The 24,405-nt window shown below is 31.4% G+C and overlaps 1 protein-coding gene across 1 annotated transcript in view; it reads right to left on the reverse strand.

The window, feature by feature from the left end:
- The window catches only part of LOC114329090 (probable G-protein coupled receptor 158), a 382,856-nt gene that overhangs the window by 230,484 nt on the left and 127,967 nt on the right, over positions 1-24,405 (reverse strand). The window contains exon 6 of the mRNA XM_050648285.1: positions 13,744-13,944. Coding sequence (XP_050504242.1) covers positions 13,744-13,944 — 201 coding nt within the window. The remainder of the gene's footprint in view (positions 1-13,743; positions 13,945-24,405) is intronic.

Here is a 24,405-nt window from a genome sequence, read left to right on the forward strand (position 1 = left end):
TAATAAAAAAATTTCTTCTTGGTAAAAGGTATATTAGTTTAAAAAGCCCTAAAGGGCTACAAACATATGAACACGTTTCGCTCTGTAACAAGAGCATCATCAGTGTTACCTAAAATGAGTATAACCACATTAATTAAGCAAATGTTAAAGTTAAAATGATGACCAAGCTAAAAGGAAAGTTTGGTTATACTTACAAGAACATGGTGAGCCAACCAAAAAATACAAAGGTCAAAGCCTTTCAAAAAACAGACAAAAGTCTTATATAAATGAAAACATCGATAGATCCAAAGGATGGATAAAATTCCTAAGGATACGGCCCTAGGGCAACATATGACTCCCACACGTTGTAAGTGGGTCAAAAGGTAACCAGGTCATTCTGTTATAAGAGGTGGCAGGCAACTAATAGATGAGACTTCAAAAGCGAATCTGTCTGATGTCAGGACGACAATTGTCAATGATTGAAGTTTTATGAAATTTTGGTTACGCAGCTACTAAATTTAAAGTTATTTATGGTAAAAGCAATGATAACAGCTAACATCAGTGTGTTGGAATTATAAAATTACAAGAACTTAGTGCGAATAAATTATCTAAGATTTATAAAATAATAGGCGAATTTGAAATTCCAAAATCATCAATGAGGTATATATAAATTGATGAAGTGAAGATAGGCAAACCAAAATACAAGTGGCATGCTTTGCTGTTTGTGTTAAAATTAGCTAATTAATATTTGTGAACCAACACAAATGATGGTTTAAAAACAAAATTTTTGAGAAACGCTTTTCTTTAGTTATGAGTGACCAAAAATAAATATATAAAAAGTCAACTAAAAAGCAAAAAAAAAATTCAAATTCGAAGGATTATTCGAAAAAAAATTATTAGACAGATTAAATATACAAAAAATCTCACACATTCGTTAAAATGTTGAAAAAATCTAACACATTCGTTAAAGAAAAGCGTGGCGCGTCTTCATCGAATAAACGGTTTTCGCCCCACGCTTTTCTTTAACGAATGTGTTAGATTTTTTCAATTTTTTAACGAATGTATGAGATTTTTTGTATATTTATTCTATCTAACAGTTTTTTTTTCGAATAATCCTTCGAGGATTTTTTTTATTTTTTGCTTTTTAGTTCATTTTTTTAAATTTGTAATTTTAGTCACTCGTAACTAAAGAAAAGCGCTTCTTAAAAATGTTATTTTCATATTTTTTATTTTTTACTTTTTAGTCTTACACTTTTCAAACGTTAAAATATATCGTCATGTTTAAAAAAAAGGATGTATATGATAGACATATTTTTTGCAATTATTTCAACATTTGATACATACATTGTACATTTTCTATAATTTCTTCATACATTTCTTAAATCAAAATCATTATTTACACCTATTACAGTTTTCGCAGTCTTTTCATCTGACGGTGTAGACCCTGTTAATTTCCACTCCATCCATTAATGGTTCGTAACAAACTTTGAATTAAAATGACAAAACGAATTCTAATGTTAATTGCAGCACGAAACGTCTCTACCGGTGGTTTTACTAAAACTACGTTAAAAACACAATTTTTTTGAATTCGAGTTTTGGTTGAAGTTTTGTTGCGTATTGTATTGAAATTTGATACGAATAAGCGATGTTAATATAAACAAAGATATGAGCGTTCAAAATCGTCGCCGCTTGACGGTCACAGGATGTTTATAAACATGATATACAAACTTAAAAGTAGTCGGAATCTGCAAAAAATTTGAAACTTTATTATTTATTTTGGGCAGAAATTGTTTAAACAATTTTTTTTAAACAAATACAAAAGATCACGTTTTTTGCTCTGGAACATATATTTTTAAGTTTTGTGGGTCATTCTAAACAACAAAGGTATCTTGTAAATGTTCTCAAAAATTGATAGTTTTCGAGTTATAGGCAATTTAAAATCTGAAAAATGCGAAAATACGCATTTTCGAGGCCTAAAAACTCATATTTAAATTAGTATTTTTGAGGTTGCTAGATACTTAAATTGAAGTTTAAACATTGAGCTTCAATACTCTGAAGAGTGATCGCATCTAACCTTAATTTATACCGTTGTTTTTTAATTGTTAAATATGCGTGTTTATCCGATTTTTTGCCGGTGCGGAGCGCTCTATTTCAAAAATCTCCTATTTTCCTCCGAAAATTATTTTTTATAGATTTTTTCGGATTTTCTAAATAAAATAAGTTTCTTGACATTTTTGTCAAAAGTTAAGAGTTTTAAAGTTATAAGCGATTAAAAATCCAAAAATGAGTTTTTTATTAACTTATAACTTTGAAACTATTAACTTTTGAGAAAAATGTCAAGAAACTTATTTTATTTAGAATATCTCAAAAAATCTAGAAAAAATAATTTTCGGAGGGAATAGGAGATTTTTGAAACAGAGCGCGCCGCACCGGCAAAAAAATCTGATAAACACGCATATTTAACAATTAAAAAACAACGGTATAAATTAAGGTTAGACGCGATCACTCTTCAGAATCGAAGCTGAATGTTTAATCATCAATTTAAGTATCTGGTAACCTCAAGAATACTAATTGAAATATGAATTTTTAAGCCACGAAAATGCGTATTTTCGCATTTTTCAGATTTTAAATCGCCTATAACTCGAACACTATTAATTTTTGGAAAAAATTACAAGATACCTTTTTTGTTTAGAATAACCCAAAAAACCTAAAAATATATGTTCCGGAGCAAGAAACGTGATCTTTTGTATTTGTTTAAAAATAGTTATTTATGAAACAGTTCGTGAAGTATGCTTTTTGCGAACGCACGCGATATTTAGAGCACGAGCGACAGCGGAGCGAGTGCTATACATCGCGTAAGTTTGCAAAAAGTACTTCGTGCACAGTTTCATACAATATTTTATCTACTCTACCATAAACAAATAAAAAAACTGTAACTCTTCGTCACTGGAATTCATTTCTATTCTACAATTTTTAGAACTTTGACATTTAAAAATTCTAACTTCTTTCAAACCACAAAACTGTAAAAACTTTTGTCGTAATTTATTGCTCATTATGTCATCACCATGACAACGCCAAAGTTAAGGATATTTAATTATAATAATATGAAAGTGTGTTAAAAACAGTGCGAAAAAGTAAGTCCCATTTAAAATACATTGTTACTTCACGCTCACTTTAAACACTTCACGCACTGCTATTTATAATGACAGTTTTCACAAACTAAAAACTTACACATAACATAACATAGAGTAGATAAAATTGTTTAAACAATTTCTGCCCAAAAATTCCGCCCGGTACTCTTCAGATTTGTTTAAAGGGGACATTTTTGAATGGGAATTGGCAAAGAAACCGAATCAAAATTTTTTTCAGACGGGAGCGGTCTCACAACATGGACCAAAGAGTGCGAGCGGAGAAATCAAACTTGTTTGGTTTCGCCGCTTTGCTCTTTGCTAGCACTCTGTGCACCTCCATTTCCCAGTATGAGTTTGATTTCTCCGCTTTGCTCTTTGCTCTTTGCTCGTCCACTCTGAACGCGGCCTAATTCGCCCTTTGCCTAGTGACTAATTCACCCATTTCTTAAAAACGCACCCCTTTAAATGGTAGCACTCCGCGGTTTTTTCATATTTATACGTCCGTTGACTATATGAAACAATAAAACCCCGTTATCGTTGTAGTTCCTTTCTAAAATACATAACCAATAGCCTATTAGGAGAGATCCAGGATATTTTATGTACATCTTTATAATCAAATTATGTGAGTACAGTGGAACCCCGATAAGTCGGCTCCCGATAACCCGGAACTCCGGCTAACCCGGACCGATTTTTATCAGACAAACATTTCAACAATAAAAATGTATTGCTGTTACAAAATCTCGTGAACCTAATTCATTCATTTGGTGACGTCAATATACGAACGAAACGATTGATGAATCCGACATTACTGAAAATATCAGGGTGCAGATGGGACCCTGTCGCGCAATTCGCAGCAAATAAAATAGTCGTATGTTTTTGGCTTCATTTTATTTCGGTTATACATACGCATTTTCAAGGTTCACGAGGTTTTATACCAACTCTATGTAATATAATATTTGAGAGATAATGGAACCGGATTGAACTACATATACCATAGTAAAAATGACTCATGGTACACCACATTCATTGTCGAAAACAACAGGCACCTGTATTATCCTTTATTTTTTTGAAACTGTCTGTGTTAGCATTGTTTAGAAAAGACTATTAAAATTCTTTTTTTAACAATGGTCTTAGTCATCACTGTTATTAAATAACATAACATCAGAGACGGTATTGTGTGTAGTAAAGTCGTATTATTGTTCGCTTCCGTTTTGTAATCGTTCGTAAATTTATTCAGATTTTGTGTTTGCGTGTCTTTTGTCTATAAGGGCAACAAAACGTAAAAATGTTGTAGTGACAATGGAAAAGAAACTAGAAGCATTAAGTAGAATTAATAAAGGTGAATCTTGCAGCATTATATTATGGTGTCGGTACATCTACAGTATCGGATTGGAAGAAAAATAGAACTAAAATCGAAGAATTTTTTTTTTCAAAATGATAACAAAAGACAATTTAATCGGTGCAAAGCTAATAAAGCTAAGAATGAGACTTTTGACGACGCTTTGTATGTGTGGTTTTGTGTGGAATGCGAACGTGGTTTACCAGTGTCTGTGTGACAATTATAACGGAGTTTATCTGTAAGCATACCATATTTTATTAATTTTTACCATTTTCTCCGGCTAACCCGGATTTTCGATAACCCGGATCGGCCGCGATCCCAATTAATCCGAGTTAACGGGGTTCCACTGTACTTGCTCTACACAGCAATGAAGAAATTAACTTTTCAACAAAATTAGGGAATAAAAATTCCACTTTTGAATAAAAGACGTTGAAATCTGATGGTGATAAATGTTAAATTTTAAGAAGTTAATACTTAAAATAAATGACTTAGAGACAGTCAAAAAAGTTATAAAAAATTAAAACTACATAATGAATTTTCAATTTAGTCTCTCTTAGTATTTTCACGACGCTTAATTTTCGTGTATAAAAGGCTTCAAAATTAATTTTCTTTTGAGTAAAATCTGGGTTTCAATCAAATTGGATGCCTCTTTTTAAAGTAAAAAAATCAAATGAATGCATCTGCTCTTGCTCTTCGTACGGAAATATCGATTTTAGAATATTACGTTTTTAACGTCTTTAATTATAAAATGAAAGTAAATTAATTTTCTTTGTACTTTCGTACGAATTATATAATTTTTGTGAAACAATACTGTATCCTTAATCTTGTGCGTATAAGTGTTACTTCTTCTATTAACTGTATTAACTTCTGTATTAACTTCTGTATTAACTTCTGTATTAACTTCTGTATTAACTTCTGTATTAACTTCTCTATTTTTAGCAAATATCATAACTTTGATTTTTTTAAATGGGAATGTATATTATGTAACACCTCATGTTAATCCTTTTTGAGAGCGTAGGCGCAAAATTTCGGTTGGATTCTTTTTAAATGTATTCATTTTTTTCGAATCTTAAAAAAACTAATAAGTATTTTAAAAAGATTAAACGTAGAATGAAAGACTACAGTATTATCGAAGGTCGAGATTCATTTTCGAGCAAAGTCGTTTAAAAGAGCAAAACAAAACAGCAATAATTGAATTTTCTATAAGTTACGACTGGCTAAAAATGTTTAATTTAATACCCTTGCTGCAAAATAACAATCAATGGAAAAAGAGGAGAAATAAACCAGACATTTTCATAAAAGTAGTTTTAGTCATTGCTATTCTACGTTTTATTTCTATGTCTGGATCTAGTTGGTCCGTTATCACAGTTCCCAAATATGTCATTTTGTGAACTTTCTCAACTTAAACTCCGTTTAATTGAAACTTTGCATCGGGATGTGGGCCGCGACTAAACACTAAAAATTTGATTTTGTTATATTCAGAATTAGACCAGTAAGGATCTGTGAAAAAACGTATATTTTTGGATGTGAGAGGTGGCAATCGGATTTTTGCAGATAAAGTTAGGTGACACCTTCAGTAATAATAATTGACTTATGCTCCTTCTCAAATATGCCCGGAATATTAATAAAAAAATTAAAATATTTAAAAATTTCGAAAAACGTCGATTTTTTCTGCTTTCTTTGCTTATAACTTTAAAACGATTCATTTTGGAACTAAGTCGTTTAAAAATAAAATAAAGATAATTTAATTTTGTATGATATACGACTGGTCAAAAATGTCTTAACGTATTATCTTTTCTGCAATATATCAATAAATACAAAATAAGGGGGCAAAATACGCCTGTTGTTATTCAATGTTTTTAACAACTTTGGTGGCACTTAGAACCTTAGTAATTCGCTTAGGAAATTCTTTGTAACATACTTAAACCGTGTACCAAATTTCATTAAAGTCGACTTAATAGATCTTGCATAATAAATTTGCAATCTAAATGTTTTTAAAAAAGTTCAAATTTTTTAAAATCTTTCTGAACAAAAAGTAAAACATTTAGAAGTTGTCTAATTTTTTTTACATATAAAGAGGTGCTCTACCTATCTAATTCACTTTACAGAATTAAAATCGGTTTATTTAAGGAGCCTCAGCAATGTTTTAAACTTATAAACAATTTTTTGGCTTATAAACAAATAGCTTTGTTTAATAATAAAAAAATAATTTTTAGCAATGCAAATAATTAAAACCGGTATAATTTGACTTAAACTTTCAAATGCTGTCAGCAGAATTGCTATTTTATTTTTTAATCAAAAGTTATTCGCGTTCAAAAATTGCAATTTTTCGAATTTTTGAAAGTTCCATTGCGTTTATCTCGAAAACTATGCATCTTACGAAAAAACTTGTAAGAACATTTTTTGCTTAGAATTACCCAAGAAATACAAAAAAAAATGTTTTATTTTGCGAAAAATCGATGTTATATAATTACTCAAGTTCTTTGTTTATAACAATCTTATCGACATCCGGATCAACTGTTACCCAAAAAAATCGTGTTCTACGGGTCAAAAAATACATAAAAATCTTGGGTAAGTCCATCTAACTAAAGGAACCCGTAGCACCCCCTCCTGACCACAGGACTAATTTGTTTATAAGCCAAAAAATTGTTTATAACTTTAAAATATTGCTGAGGCTGCTTAAACAATCCGATTTCAATTCTGTAAAGTGCATTAGATAGGTGGAGTGCCTCTTTATATGTAAAAAAATTGGCAAATCTTTGTGTGTTCTAGTTTTTGTTGTGCAAGATTTTAAAAAATTTTAATTTTTTAAAAAAAGTTTAGATTGCAAAATTATTATTCAAAATCTAGTAAGTCAATTTTAATGAAATTTGGTGTACGGTTTTAGTACATTACAAAAATTTTCTAAGCGAATTAGGAAGGTTCCAAGTGTAACCTAAGTGATGGAAAATCATTGAATAAGGACAGGCTTGATTTGCCCCCTTATTTTATATTTATTGCTATTTTTCGACAAGGGTGATAAATTAAGACATTTTTAACCAATCGCATCTGATAGAAAATTTAATTATCTTTGTTTTATTCCTATACGACTTTGTTACAAAATGAATGGTTTTAAAGTTATAAGCAAAAAAAGTAGAAAAAAAACGAAATTTTTTGAAATGTTTAAATATTTTATTTTTTTTATTAATGTTTCGGGAATATTTGAGAAGGAGCATAAATCAATTATTATTAACGAAGTCATCACCTAACTTTATCCGCAAAAATCTGAATGCCGCCTCTCACATCCACCTAAAAACAGATCCTTACTGGTCTAAATAGGGACTACATTATTTTTTTAGAAAGTCATATTATACAAAGTCATTATGATGTCGAATTTTGACAACATTTATCAGTACAGCGACCTAAAAAAAAAGAAGAATGTGTAGAAGAAGAAGTAACAGATTTATCGAATATTCCTCAATTTTATGTTAACTTTTGACATATTATCAGAAACAAAAGCTGCCGGATTAGTCTATATATGTTAAAATGTATAATGAAGTTGTGGGTAGTTGAAGGCTTGTTTGATATGCACAAGATGACGGCGCGTTTATGAATTTAGTAGTGAATGAGGGATAAATTAATTTCTCGATGTTCGACAGTTCGTTACACGATCGAGATTGGCGTACGCCCAAAATGTTTTACAACTAATCACCCCAGTTAACATATACTTGAGCGATCCGCCATTTCATTTTGTTTGAGTAACAACTTCCTTCTGTTCACGTCTGTTTTAGAAGGGTTTTGGAAAGAAAGGGTTTCGTTTGGTAGTTTTCCCATATACCGGCTGATTTTAAATACACTTTCCATTCTAGAAAAATAGGTTCACACATTTATTTTGATATACCTTGATAATAGGTACAGACCAGATTAATAGATCAGGACGGTTCTGTGAAAAACTGGACTAAAATTGGATGTGAGAAGCGACATTTTGATTTTATCAGAAAAAAATGTATAATAACTTCAATCATAATAATTAACGTCCCTTTCCTCTGAAATAGGTCATGAATCATAATAAAAAATTAAAATATAAAAAATTATTAAAAACATCGTTTTTTCTGCTTTCTTTGCTTAGAACTTTTAACCGTTTTTTTTTTAATTTAGAGCAAAGTTGTAAGGAAATAGAATAGTAATAATTAAATTTTTTATGAGATACGGCTTGTTAAAAATGTTGTAATTTATTACCCTTACTGCAAAATATTAATAGATATAAAAAAGAGAAACAAGCTTTTCTTGCTCAATGTTTTTCAACCACTTGATCATCATCATCATTCTCTTTGATTTATCCCTATGCGGGGTCGGCTTTCCTAATTGCATTTCTCCACACAATTCTATCTTGGGTCATATCAATGTTAATCCCCTTTACCAACATGTCCTGCCTTATCGTCTTCCCCCAGGTCTTCTTTGGTCTTCCTCTCCTACTCCTTCCAGGAATCTGCACTTCAGCTATTCTTCGTATTGGTTGATTAACGTCTCGACGTTGAACATGCCCAAACCATATTAACCTATGCTCTCTCATTTTGGCATCAATTGGTGCCACATCTAGACTTCCCCTAATATACTCATTTCTAATTTTATCCTTCTTTGTCACTCCACTCATCCATCTAAGCATTCTCATTTCCGCCACATGCATTCGTTGTTCCTCTTTCTTTTTCACTGCCCAACATTCAGTTCCGTACATCATAGCCGGTCTTATGGCTGTTTTATAGAATTTTCCCTTCAGCTTCATTGGAATTTTTCTGTCACACAACACACCACTCGCTTCTTTCCACTTCATCCATCCAGCCCTAATTCTACTGCATGCATCTCCATCTATTTCTCCATTACTCTGTAATACCGATCCTAGGTACTTAAAACTATTGCTTTTCACAATCATTTCACCATCCAAAGATACCATTTTATTTGTAGTAGCTCCATCTTGAAATGAACATTCCAAATACTCTGTTTTTGTCCTACTAAGTTTTAAACCTTTTTTCCTCCAAAGCTTGTCTCCACTGTTCCAGTTTTTGTTCTAAGTCTCTTTCACTATTTCCTACTAACACGACATCATCAGCATACATTAAGCACTATGGAATGTTACCCTGTAGTTTCGCTGTTATCTGGTCCAAAACTAATGAGAATAAATACGGACTAAGCACAGAGGCTTGGTTCAATCCTACTTTCACATGAAATTTATCAGTCTCTCCCACACCTGTCCTAATACTAGTCGTTACTCCCTCATACATATCCTTCACAATCTTTACATATTCACCAGGGACTCCTTTCTTATTGAGTGCCCACCACAGAATCTCTCGAGGAACTCTATCATATGCTTTCTCAAGATCAATGAATACCATATGAGCGTTTGTTTCTTTACTCCTTTATTTTTCCATCAACTGCCTTATAATAAAAATTGCATCTGTTGTTGATCTACTCTGCATAAAGCCAAATTGATTCTCGGATATTTCGGTCTCTTCACGTATCCGTCTATCAATTACTCTTTCCCATATTTTCATGGTGTGGCTAAGCAGTTTTATAGACCTGTAGTTTGTACATTGTTGTATATCTCCCTTGTTTTTGTAAACAGGTACCAGTATACTGCTTCTCCATTCGTCTGGCATTTGTCCGACTTCCATAATTCTATTAAATAGACCTGCTAGCCACCTTGTTCCTGTCTCTGCCAATGCTCTCCATACTTCCCCAGGAATATCATCTGGTCCTACCGCTTTTCCTTTCTTTATTTTTTGAAGCGCTTGAGCCACTTCCTCGTTGGTTATTTTGGTGACCATTGTTGCTACTGTCTCCGTTGACTCTACAGGCTGTCTGTCAAATTCCTCATTTAATAAGCTGTCAAAGTACTTTCTCCATCTCTTTTTGACATCCCTTTCGTGAACTAGTATTTTATTATTTTCATCTCGGTTACATCTAATCTGATTAAAATCTTTTGCTTTCTTTTCCCTCTGTTTGGCTATTTTATATATCTTCGTTTCGCCTTCCCTGGTATCAAGTTGATCGTATAGGTTTGAATACGCTTCTGCTTTGGCTTTTGCTACTGCTACTTTCGCTTCCTTTTTCGTCACCATATAGTTTTGAAGATCTGTGTCGGATCTGGTTTCTTGCCACTTTTTATATAATTTTCTCTTCTCTTCGTTTGACCACCACCAAGTCTCTTTATCCTCAAAATTTTTTCCTGATGTTTTCCCAAGTATTTCAATAGCAGTATCTCTAATACAACTGGCCATTTTTCTCCAAATAGGGTTTCCTTTCATGTTCCAACATATTTTTTCTACCACTTGATAATTCGCCTAAAAAATCTATATGATATTATAAGATAGCCACCAAAGTCCATAGTTACCTAAACCATTACCCACCAAAGTCCATAGTTAAAGAGTTTATCAAATTTCAATAAAAGCTATTCAATATATTTTGCAATCTATTTTTTTTAAATTAAATTTTTTTTATATTTTACACAACGAAATCTAGACTTTATTTGTCAATTTTTTTAACATATAAAAGAGAACTCCACCTATCCAATGTACTTTATAGTATTGAAATCAGATTATTGGGGAAACCTCAGAAATTTAATGTAAGTTTAACATATGTGAGTGTTGTCATATCATCAGTTATTTGATACTCTCAGAAACAACATCAAATATATCTGCTAATAATACAGGGTGTAACAAAAATACAGGTCATAAATTAAAGTACATATTTTGGGACCAAAAATAGTTCGAATGAACCTAACTTACCTTAGTACAAATATGCACATAAAAAAAGTTACAGCCCTTTGAAGTTACAAAATGAAAATCGATTTTCTCGAATATATCGAAAACTATTAGAGATTTTTTATTGAAATTAGACATGTGGCATTCTTATGGCAGGAACATCTTAAAGAAAAATTATAGTGAAATTTGTGCACCCCCTAAAAATTTTATGGGGGTTTGTTCCCTTAAACCCCCCAAACTTTTGTGTACGTGCTAATTAAATTATTATTGTGGTACCATTAGTTACAGTCAATATTTTCAAAACTTTTTTGTCTCTTAGTATTTTTTCGCTAAGGCAGTTTTTATCGAGATTCAGCTTCTTTTTTAATATGTTTACATACAAAATGTATGGAAGTTTTGTGCATTTAGACCCCCCAAATGTTTGTGTACGTTCCAATTAAACTAGTACTGCGATACCATTAGTTAAACACAGTGTTTTTAAAACTTTTTTGCCTCTTTGTATTTTTCCGATAAGGCACCTCTTATCGAGATGTGGCTTCTTTTTTAATATGGTTCAAAATATACCTAAAAATGTAAATCATAAATAAATTTTCATATTATTATTATGTCTCCATAATCGTACTTAACCATATACAAATATGTGGTGGATTTGACAATTATTGAACATATCTCGATAAAAACTGACTTTTCGAAAAAGTGCTAAGAGGCAAAAAAGTTTTTAAAACATTGTGTTTAACTACAATAATAATTAAATTGGAACGTACACAAAAGTTTGGGGAGGTTTAAAGGAACAAAACCCCCATAAAATTTTTAAGGGGTGTCCAAATTTCACTATAACTTTTTTCTTAACATACTACTGCCATAAGAATGCCACATGTCCATTTTCAATAAAAAAATCTCTAATAGTTTTCGATATATTGGAAAAAATCGATTTTCATTTTGTAATTTCAAAGGGCTATAACTTTTTTTATGTGCACATTTGTACTAAGGTAAGTTAGGTTCAATCGAACTATTTTTGGTCCCAGAATATGTGATTAAATTTATGACCTGTATTTTTGTTACACCCTGTATATCTACATATATCTATAATATATGCTAAAAATAATTTACTAGTAAATATTAATATTTAGCTGCATTTAAAGTACAACAATAGTTATTTATGTACCAAGTCAGTAAAGTTACTCTTTATCGAACGAGTCTGATATTATGAGCCGAGCGAGCCTAACGAGCGAGGCGAATAACAGACGAGTTCGATAAAGAGTCTTTACTGACGTGGTGCATACAAAATTTTATCGCCAGCAATTTGATATTGGTTTTAATACTTACTTACAATTTACAATTTAAGAATTTTTTAAAATTTTAGACGTAATAAAAATTTCATGACAGTGATGACAGGTGACTTCTGCATGATGGTCGCTTTCTATTTTTCATCGATAGTTATCAATATTGAATAATTCTAAATCGGTAAAGTGTTGATTTATTTTATATGAATATAATTACAAAATACTACAGAATTTCACTTTTCGACATCAATTTAATTAACAATGTCGTAAATTTTGTACAATATTTTTAATAATTAAAGTAAATAAATTGTAAGTTAACTCAAATAAATAATCGATTACTGCTATCGACCACTTACATTCAATTCCGATTAATCGCGGCAGGTAAAGTCACGTTCTTCTTTCAGTACAATAAAGTGTTACTTTACTGCCGCAAATGAGGGCAAATGAGTACAATAATGAATTATTTTAGTGACGGTTGGCGATAAAATAATTTATGATTGCTGTTTTACATAAATTCAAAAATTGTAGCTCGTCATAAAAAAAATAATTTCGTAAAAGTCACCATACATATACAAAAAAAACAAGGCAACACTCTGACGTACTTTTGTTATTAAACAAAGCTTTGATCCAATTTTTCCTTTGATCCAACCTATTTTTGGATGTAGGGAAACGAAAGAACTCCACTCCAATATTTCTCCACCTAAGTAAACAATCAATAACGACACAAGAACCATGATAAGGCATTTTTTTTAAATAAACTTATTATAATGTACGTACAACCGTCCCCCACAGTTTACAATTTACTCCACCATGAGAAGCACTGTGGAAATATCCCCTCTATGCCAACCCCACCAGTGGACTGCTATCCCGGTCGTTCTATAATTCGGTTATAATTTTTTTTGTATTAAGTGCTTTTAATATTGCTGTTTTATTATTTAATAAACAAATTTAAAAAATAGTAAAAAATATAGCTAAATCTTGTAAAAATCATGCCACACAAGAGTGAAAAAAAATTAATTTAAAACCGGTTTGCAAAATTAATCTCATTTTCACCTGATCACCCTCTGTGGTAGATTAAATGTAAAAAATCAAATTCTGAGTAACCCCAATAAAACTAATATGTACTACTATTATTTAATTTAATTGAAGTTTTCATTGCTTAAACTTTACATCGAATAAACTTCAAACAACGAAAACTTCAATTAGAATTACTGAACTTCCAAATAGAACAGGCCTGTCCGTGAAACAACCCTCATCAAACTTTTCTGACTTACCGACATAGTCATAATGAAGAGATACTTGAGTAGATCGGTGTCTTTGACTACCCATCTATGCGCTTTTCTCGTGCGAAACTCTATCAGATGTCTGTAGAGTTTCAGAACGATGGCTCCGTAACATATGATGAAGCCGATCTCGCGAAACCAGGGCTCTAGCAGACACTGTACCACAGAGGGCTCGAAACATTTAACCACCGCCTGAAACAGAAAATGCCAATTAGGGTTATCAGACAGAGGGTTCATTAGTAACAGTAAAATTTGAAACAACAATTTTAGTCCAGTCCATGGAAATAAGATTTTTCTCTTCAATTTTCGTTTTTTGTGTGTACCTCATAGTCAAGCAATTGAAACAAATTTGAAAGTAACAAATTGATGTCATGTAAAAATCTTTATAATGGTGTTTTCAAATGTTTCTATCCTTAGTTGTTGCTTATAAAAATACAAAATAAGTCAGAAATTTTTGTTTTTTATAAATGGTAATAATTTTTTTTTTGGAATGGAATTACATAGGGCCTTCGTATTACATTGAATTTTGGGCATTGTGGTACTTAAAATATGCTCCAATTTTAAAGCGATCGGTCAAATAGTTTATTTTATTTGTGATTATTATTGTATAAAGTTATTTTATTTGTTTTATTCTATAAATTTATTAAAAAGAAATGAAGAAAAATAATTTAAAACACTGCAAAATCATGTCGATATTTTGCTTATAAGCAATTAGAAAAACCTTTTAACCATTCGTAATGAACGCAAAAAGTGCATACTAATTAAAAAAACATCAACAAAATCCATAAACAAGAACCAGATAGAGACACAGTTAACAGATCCTTCCAGCTCCATTGCTCTCGCGAGTTTCAAAACTGGCTGGTATTTTTCGAATTTGGCACATTTAAAACTATGTATGTTCTTCCAAATGATGTTAATTATAACTCTTAATTGGTATAAACAAAGTTGCTGTGAATTAAAAAAAGCTGCTCTTTTTCTTTTTGTATTCCCAACAAAACGCCCTGATTAGTAATGTGATCTGTATAAGATATCTTCAAGATTCGACGATAAAGCCATATTTCGAAAGCCTCAATTTTTTGCAGGTGGCGTCTGTCAGAGTCCACGACTCAACACCGTACAACAGTATAGGAAAGATATAACATCGTAGTAACCTGATTTTTATGGGTATTGATAAATCACGACTAATAAGATAATAATAATATAAGTATTAATAAGAGTAAATGATTGGATGAATAAAGTAAAATTAACAATATCAGATTCAAAAACAACATATAGTTTAATAAAAGGAAATTTAGAAAGAGATCCAATTATAAAAATTAGAGGGAAAACAATAAAAAGAAAAATGGAAACAAGATATTTAGGTATTATAATAGACGAACAAAAATTATTTACAAAACACATGAATTGTGTCTGTGAAAAGGCAACAAAGATTATGCATAGCATTGCTAGTCTAGCACAGAAGGAATATAGAATTTCGTTCCGACAGATGAGAATATACCTAAGTACAATACTTGCATCAATTGTAGGGTACGGTTCAAGTGTATGGGCACATAGATTAATAAATAAAAAAAAACGCAGAAAAATTAAATAGAGCTCAGAGAGGATTTCTTGTAAGAATGACGGGAGCATTTGGAACAACTGCAACACAGGCACTCACAGTTAACTGGAGTAATGCCAATGCATTTAGAAACACAAAAAAGAGCATGTAATTATTGGCTAAAAAAAGAAAAATATGAAAAAATAATACAAATAATAGGATTAGATATAAGAAATAAAAGAGAATTAAAAGAAATAATAAATAGAAAAAGACAAAATGAATGGGAAAATTCAACAAAATCTAGACGTTTATACAATTTTATACCAATATTAGAAAACATTCCAAATTATTTTAATCCAAAACAAGGTTTAATACACTTTTTAACAGGACATGGACCGTACCCAACATATTTGGAAAGATTTAACTTAAAAGATGATGCATATTGTGAATGTGGAGAACTAGGTACACCAGAACATATAGTGTTACATTGTGAAAATACTATAGAAAATGAAGAACACAGAGAAATGAGAAGAAGATTAGAAAGAATTGAAATAAGAGATATATTACAAAATGAAGAATATTTTGAAATATTAAACAATCTCACACAAATAATATCTAAAAAACAACACGAAATCTATAATAATAGAAGAAGACAACCAATAATCCAACCCTGATGAAGTTGAGTAAGATAAAGTTAAAATAAATAAAATAAAATATAAATTCAAAAATAAATATTTACAATTATAATAATAATAATTCAATATAAAATAAATAAATAAAAATAATAATTCAATACATAATTCATAAAAATAAAAAAAAAAAAAAAAACTACCAACTCTCTTCTGAAAATAGAGGGACTGTCTTTATAACTTAGAAGGGAGTTGATAGTACCAAAAATATTTTAAATTGTTTATTTAAATTTGTTTGTTATACGTAATTAAGAGATTATGGCAAATTGTTATTGTAAAAATAGATTTAATAGTTGAGTAAAAAATGTAAAAATATAAAAAAAAAATACCTGTAATCCCATCAGGAAAAAACGACCTGGATTAGTCACTAGAGGCCAGGTCATATGTATAAATAATAAATAAATAAATAAATAAATAAATAAATCACGACATTTGAATAACTTAGCCATTTTTTGAAATGTAGATCTTGATTTCTCTATTCTACATTTAATTTCTAGAAAATGATCCTAACTGTCATTGACGTTCGTATCAAGGTAGGTGTATGTTTTAACTCGTTCTATTTGTTGACCGTTCCCACTGATTTGTCCAAATTGCTGTTCTTTTTTAGAGATCATCATAGATTTTATATTCTTAGTGTTTAGTGATCCAAGGTGTTAAGTCCATATCTTTGACTTACTTCTGTGATTCTATTCATTACCTCCTGTAGGGCTTCAGAACTGTCAGCGAATACCACCGTATCGTCTGCGTATCTTATGATATTGATACATTCTCCGTTAATTCAAATTCCGTCTATGCGAATTTGAGACTTCTTGCAAGTGGTGCTCTGTTTTTTTTTTCTACAATAAGCGCAAAAATTGTTAATTCCTATTTTTGCTTTTGACTTTTTAACTTTGTTTTTTTTTATATGTTTATTAGGCAATCTGTTATAACATATAACAATAGACACATTTTATCTGAGAAATAATGACATTAAGAGATTGTGACCAGCGCCACACATCTCTATAGAGATAGTATTAAATTACTGTATTACATATTAACTTAGCTACTTAAACAATATTAATGTCTTTGCGGTAAATCTAATGGTGTCTGCCTCTTTAACCGTTTTGTTTCCTGACTGTTGTCTAACAAATTAATTGCAAGCACATTCGCGTGGCTTTCAAGACGTACGATGTATTTTGCACTTAACTCCACTATCACTTCACTGACGGTTTTCGTTTCCAGATCATTGTAAATATCCCTGTTAGTAACAAACCACGGAGCATCGATTATTGAACGTAACACCTTGGACTTAAATCTCTCAATTATGGATACATTCGACTTGGATGCTGTTTCCCAGAGCTGCAGACCATATGCCCAGACTGATTTGAATATTGTGTTGTAGACTAGCAGTTTATTTCCTGTCGTGAGCTTAGACTTACGCCCTAGAAGCCAATAATGCTTACTAAATTTTATGCCCAGTTGTTTCCGTTTGTTCAATATATGGGTTCTCCAGGTTAATCCCCTGTCCAAGTGCATGCCTAGATATTTTACAGAGGTAACTGAGGGAATTACCTTATTATTTATTGTTACTGTAGGTGATTCACTGTGATATTTTGTAAAAACGATATGGTTTGATTTTTGTTCATTCAATTTAATTCTCCAATTTTGTGCCCATGTATTTATTTGATTTAGTACTCTCTGGAGTTTTGCAGCAGCTTCGACAGGATTTTTGTGTACTGCTAGGATTACAGTATCGTCTGCAAAGGTGGTATTATTGGACAATTAATTTTTTGTTTTGCTTTTGTTGGTGGAGGTGTTGATTTCCATGCAGCTTCCTGAATCGTTGTTGTGTAATTTTGGATTTCTTTTTCTAGTTCTTCTGGTGACTTTAGTGATACGTTTGTGAAGATCAAATTTTAAATAAATAAAAATTATACTTTGCTGGCTTTATAAGAATGACGTACGGTACATTATTAAAATTCCTTTAATATTATTTTTAAACGACTTCACATATTTCGAGCATCCCTTCGAGTGTCGTGAAGTTTCCGTTTTTTCTTTCTCTTTTATTTGATCCCAACGTTTTCAATTTATATCAGGGACGAGTCCTGAGAGAATCCATCTCATGTGCGAGTGTTTTACAGCAAAACAATAACCGAACAAACTCAAGTTTTTGTTCTGGCTCCCCTATGACCTGCGAGCAGTAGATGTTTCAAGATTCCTGCGTAACATGAGATGTTTTAGATATCTCGTTAACGATGTTCCAGTCTAGTCTGAATTATTTAGGAGATAAAGGAGAACATAACAGTATTGAGAATACGTAATTGCTTGCTTGTAACGTGAGGGTGGATTGAAAGAGCAAATCAATTATTTAGTAATAGTATTTAGTGTTTTAGGAGAGTTACGCTCGTATTCAAAAAGAAATTTCACATTGTGTAGGGAAAAAAAATTAAGAAAATTAGTGTACAGTGGAAATAAGGGTAATATCGCGCGGTGAGCAATATCGCGCAGGCCACGGATATGTACAATGGAGTGCTCAATAAGAAATGTACAAATCGACAGAAATATCTGAAACCACCAATGTCAGACCGATCGAAAACTTTCGCGACGTTGTCAGATCAATTGGATTTCAAAGGTCTTTTAGTTTTATTTTTTTTTATTTGTTGCCTGTCTTACAGTATTTCCTTCTACTTTCTCCTGCGTAATTTTTTAAATATTGTGAATAATTTCACGGGATTGTGTACTTAGTGTTCTATTTTTGATGGCAGTGATAATATTCATGATTATTAAAAAATATATCAAATGTATTGTAGATAAACAACTATCTTATCTATCAACTATCCATCAAGACCTCTTAGACCTACTGTGTAGAAGAAACTTACCAATCAATATTATACAAACTGTCGAAAACATCTATTTCCATAATCGAATACAAGCAAAGATAAATGGAAAACTAACACAGTTTATACCAGCACAAAGCGGAGTCAGACAAGGTCACTCGTTAAGGCCACTGTTCTTTAATAAAATAATAGACGAAATAATAAAAGCAGTACGTAAACGTCATGGTTATAGAATGGGGAACAAAGAAATCCAAATATTATGTTATGCAGACGACGCCTCATTAATCGCCGAAACAGGAAACGATTTCCAAAGATTAACACACATCTTCAATACAACAGGCAAGAAATACAATATGATAATAGCAGCAGAAAAAACCAAATGTATGACAACATCTAAATACCCAGTACGATGTAAGATCGAAATTGATGGGAAAATAATAAAGGAGGACGCAAGGTTTAGATATATGGGAATAGATATAACCAGTTACGGAGATGTTGAAGAGGAAGTACGACAACAAACCTTGAAAGCAAGTAAAGCGGCGGGATCTCTTAATGACACAATCTGGAAGAACAAACACCTAAGACAAGACACAAAAGCAAGAATCTATAAAGCAGGAATTAGACCTATATTGACATACACGGCGGAGACAAGACCTGACACATCTAAAACGAGACGTCTACTAGAAACAACAGAGATGAAAATACTTCGAGGAATATCAGGGAAAAGTCTGTTAGATAGGGAAAAAGCGAAAATATAAGAAGAGCATGCAATGTAGAAGACATAAATGAATGGGTGACAAAACATGAACAGGAGGGGAACGAACACATTAGTAGAATGGCAGAGAATAAGATAGTACGAATAGCACGAGATAAGTCACCAAATGGAAGAAGAAGTATTGGCAGACCAAGAAAGAGATGGTGCGATGATTTAAACAATTTAGGAGGCTAATATTAAAGAAGAAGCAGGCTTTAAAGCCCACATACAAGAAAGAAGAAGAATAAACAACTATTCGATGATTTTATCTGGCAATGTAGCAAAACCACTGATTTCGTGTACAATTCATTTTAGATGGATATTTACTCTTTGCACCAATGTGCTCAACTGAAGCCCCCTCTCCTTGATTTGCTACCTGAGTGACCTTAGACGGTTTTAGATATTTCTGTACAATTGGAATCAAGAGTAAGGTGTTAGGGAAAGCTGGCAACTACGTAGAAACGGTTGCCTTTCCCCTCAATAGAATTAGTTGTACGTGGTACATGAAAACTTAAAGTAAATAAAATTAACATGAAGTAAAACTCCCTAGTGTAGTTGGTATATTTAATAAAAAATCTAAAAATTTTTAAAAATCCAAACGGATTACGTTCAAAACGTTTTCGGACTTATCAGTCCATCATCAGTGAACTCTCTGTCCTTGCTAAATAGCCACAATGCCAAACACTGGTCAAGATGTATGTTTTAACTACATGGTGAAATTTGTAAAATAATTTGGCTTACATTGGATGCCAACGGATTATTACTAGGTACATGATGCTCTACTCCATTAATTAAGAGATTTTTTATGAATAGACAGATATATTAGACAGAATAGATTGACAGACTAAACTTAGTTCAATGTAGACCTATTCATAAAAAATCTCTTAATTAATGGAGTAGAGCATCATGTACCTAGTAATAATCCGTTGGCATCCAATGTAAGCCAAATTATTTTACAAATTTCACCATGTAGTTAGAACATACATCTTGACCAGTGTTTGGCATTGTGGCCATTTAGCAAGGACAGAGAGTTCACTGATGATGGACTGATAAGTCCGAAAACGTTATGAACGTAATCCGTTTGGATTTTTAAAAAATTTTAGAATTTTTATTAAATATACCAACTACACTAGGGAGTTTTACTTCATGTTAATTTTATTTAACTTGATGGTATACAGTCAACCTTCGGGTATTATCCCGTTTTATTTTTTAAAGTAAATAGTTTTTCTCATAATTTTGTGCTCTTCTAAAATAAAAAACGTAAGAGGTAACTTTAAATAAAAAAAAAAGTTAACTTCGTCTTGTGTAATATTTCGTTCATATTTGGTTTTTAATTTAACTATTATTGTTTAATGTCTCTACCAAATCCCAGGAAAAAACATTTTAAATAAAAAAATATGAAAAAAATTTTTAAGAAACGCTTTTCTTTAGTTACGAGTGCCTAAAATTAAAAATATAAAAAATCAACTAAAAAGCAAAAAATAAAAAAATTGAAAAAATCTAACAAATTCGTTAAAGAAAAGCATGGGGAGCGTCTTCTTCGAATAAACGGTTTTCGCCCCACGCTTTTCTTTAACGAATGTGTTAGATTTTTTCAATTTTTTTTTATTTTTTGCTTTTTAGTTGATTTTTTATAATATTTTTAATTTTAGGCACTCGTAACTAAAGAAAAGCGTTTCTTAAAATTTTTTTTTTCATATTTTTTTATTTTTTACTTTTTAGTCTTACACTTTTCAAACATTAAAATATATCGTCATGTTTATTAAAATATGTATAAAACATATGATGTAGGTACAAACATGAGAAGTAGTCGAAATCGGCAAAAAATTTGAAACTTTATTGCATAACGTAAACAATTAACGTAAAAAGTGAAATTATGTATAGTTCATATAACTAGCTACAATCTGTAAAAGTTTAAAGTTTCTTCATTGTAAAAAACAAGAGATTTTAATAATTTTCCGTTAAAATCGGTTTTTTATTTAGACAATTAATAAACATAAACAATTTTTTTATTGATTATTCGTGTATTGTTTCCGCGAATGAATATGTCTGCAAAATTTTTAGTCATTTGCATTGAGCAAAAAGTAGTCAAATTTACGTCCAAAGATTTGACCCAAACGATTGAACTAAAGAAAAGCGTTTAATTAATACGCCAAAACGAATGCGTTAATGTTAATTGTAACACAAAACCTCTCTACCGGTGGTTTTTCTAAGACTACGATAAAAACAGGAATTTTTTTAATTCGAGGTTTGGTTGAACGATGATGGCTTAGTGTGAAAACCTCGTATCTCATTGTACAAAAAATTTTACATGAGTGACTTTAAACTGAATTTCTGCATACTCTAACCCAAAATATATATGAAAAATGTATGTGTAATAATCTAAACATACTCACAATCAAAAACATGCAAACATATTTTTTTTGTTTTAAGTTATAGTATGCAGAAATTAAGTTTAAAGTCTCTCCTCTAAAATTTTCTGTGAAATGAGATACGAGGTTTTCACACAAAGCTATCGTTTTGTTTCGTATCATATTGAAATTTGACACGAATAATAGGGGAGCAAAGTATGCTAAATTTGCAGTCACTCGAGCGTTATGGGGACCTATTGGGTTGTGATTATTAGGTCCTAAAAGCAAAAAAGTTAAGTAAAATTTTCCATTTTAGTGGGAACTTTCCACTTTTAATTTAATTTTCCATTTCCAACAATCGTTTTTTCCGATTATAGTGCCATCTATCCATAGCTTGAAAAAATATCACGAATAAAAGTTGCCTATTTTTACGTAAAAAATCCGAATCTGCAATAAAAATTTGGGGCTTCCATTTAAGATTTTAAAGTAACCTCCAACCCCACCTCCGTGGGAGGTCATGTTTGATACCATTCGATAGATTTTTCAAAAACATAATGAAATTGTATTTTGCAGTTTTTCGATCTGATGTTTATTTTGAAAAATATCGCGGGTTTGAATTTTAAATTTTAAATTTACCCCCATGTTTGGTACCATTCAATCGATTTTTGAAAAATATTGAAGAATTACTTTTTAGTTTTTCGATCTGACGTTCATTTCGCGAAATATTCGCTTTTTTGTGAAATTTTTGATTCACGCATTTCCTTATGCCCCGCTCAAATCGTCAGATTTTTTAAATATACACTCTTTTGCATGTACTTAACTTACCTTATCTTAATCTGACAATTTCGAGTATTTTTAAGGATAGATTTTTTTTTCGTGCCCCCCATAACGAGCTTTCCTGTGTTAAGTAAGAGCCAATATATGGCAGAGGTACATCTGCAGGGTACCAGGTTTCTCCCCATATGATAATCTGACGCGCTCAAGTAACTGCAAAAATCCCCGCTTGGGCTCCCCTACCATAAGCGCCGATTTTTATATAAACAAATATGAGCGTTCAAAATTTGAAATTTCATTGTTTATCTATGAAGCATAACGTAAACAATTAACGAAAAAAGTGGAAATTATGTATAGTTCATATCATTAGCTACAAAAGGTAAAAGTTTCAAGTTTCTATGTTTCTACATTGTAAAAAACAAGAGAATTTAAGCATTTTCCATTAAAATCGTTTTTTTTTTATTTAAACAATTAATAAACCTAAAATAAAATTTTTTTATTGACTATTCGTGTATTGTTCCCGCGAATGCATATGTCTGCAAATTTTCATTCATTTGCATTGAAGAAAAGGCAGTCAAATTAACGTCTAAAGATTTGATGCAAACTATTGAACTAAATAAAAGCGTTTAAAAATAGAAGAAAAAGTATTCACATTTATTAATTGGACTTCAGATGGTGAGAAAGTATAAACGAAAAACCCAATGATAATGCTGGTCAATTGAGCAACTTAATGCACTATAGCTGCAATTAAAACAGGCGTTAAAATATGTGTAGCAGCTAGAAAAACTTTAATATTCCGGAGTCAACAATACGTGATCATTTAAGGGTAAGAGGTTTTAAAAATCGAGTTATCGAGGCTATAACTGACTGTGTGGGAAGAAACCAGTATTTACTAAAAAAACAAGAAGCATAGTTAGCAGGTCACATAGCAAAATTAGGAAATTTGTTTTATGGAGTTACGCCTTGGGAGTTGGGGAGGACGAATATAATAGAAATAACAAACAAACTGGCAAAGACTGACTAAGAGGCTTGCTAATTTAAAACGAAATTCATAACTTCGTCAAGCATTCGTCAGCCATAAGCACCAGCATAAACCGTGTAATCGTCCTTCAATGCTGAAGCTGTTCGATTTTTTTATCTTGGAATCTACAAGAAAAAAATCAGGAAAAGAGGACAAAAGCAACTGGATGTTGCCCATTCACCCGAAAGTGGACGGACAATTACCATCTTATGTGCTGTTAGTGCTTCTGGTTTTTACCTCCCCCTAATGATAATTCATAGCATAGGAAACGGTTATCTTCACATTTAAAGAGAGATGGTCCAATAGGATTTATATAACCATGTTCTGATAATGGATGGTCAAACGATTTGATGTTATTGATATGGATTAAGCATTTACAGAAATATGTAAAATCAACTGAGGCTGATCCAGTTTTGCTGGTATCGAACAATTTTTGCTCTTAAAAACTTTGTTATTTATGATTCTCATATGATTTCGATTGCGCATGAGAAGATCACGATCAGAAGCATCAAGTTTCAGAACAACCGGAATATTTCCTTTTAATCCCACTAAGTTTTCGGAGGAAGACTTTGCACCAGCTTATCAGTTTAGAATACTTGTCTTGAGAAGAGCTACTGCGGAACAGATACCATCAACATCAAAGACTACTGCAGAAGAGTTTCTGTGGAGCAGACACCATCAACATCAACAACCAAACTTGGTTCTTAACCT

Source organism: Diabrotica virgifera, chromosome 1 (genome assembly GCF_917563875.1).
Source record: "Diabrotica virgifera virgifera chromosome 1, PGI_DIABVI_V3a".
NCBI classification, from domain to species: Eukaryota; Metazoa; Arthropoda; class Insecta; order Coleoptera; family Chrysomelidae; genus Diabrotica; species Diabrotica virgifera.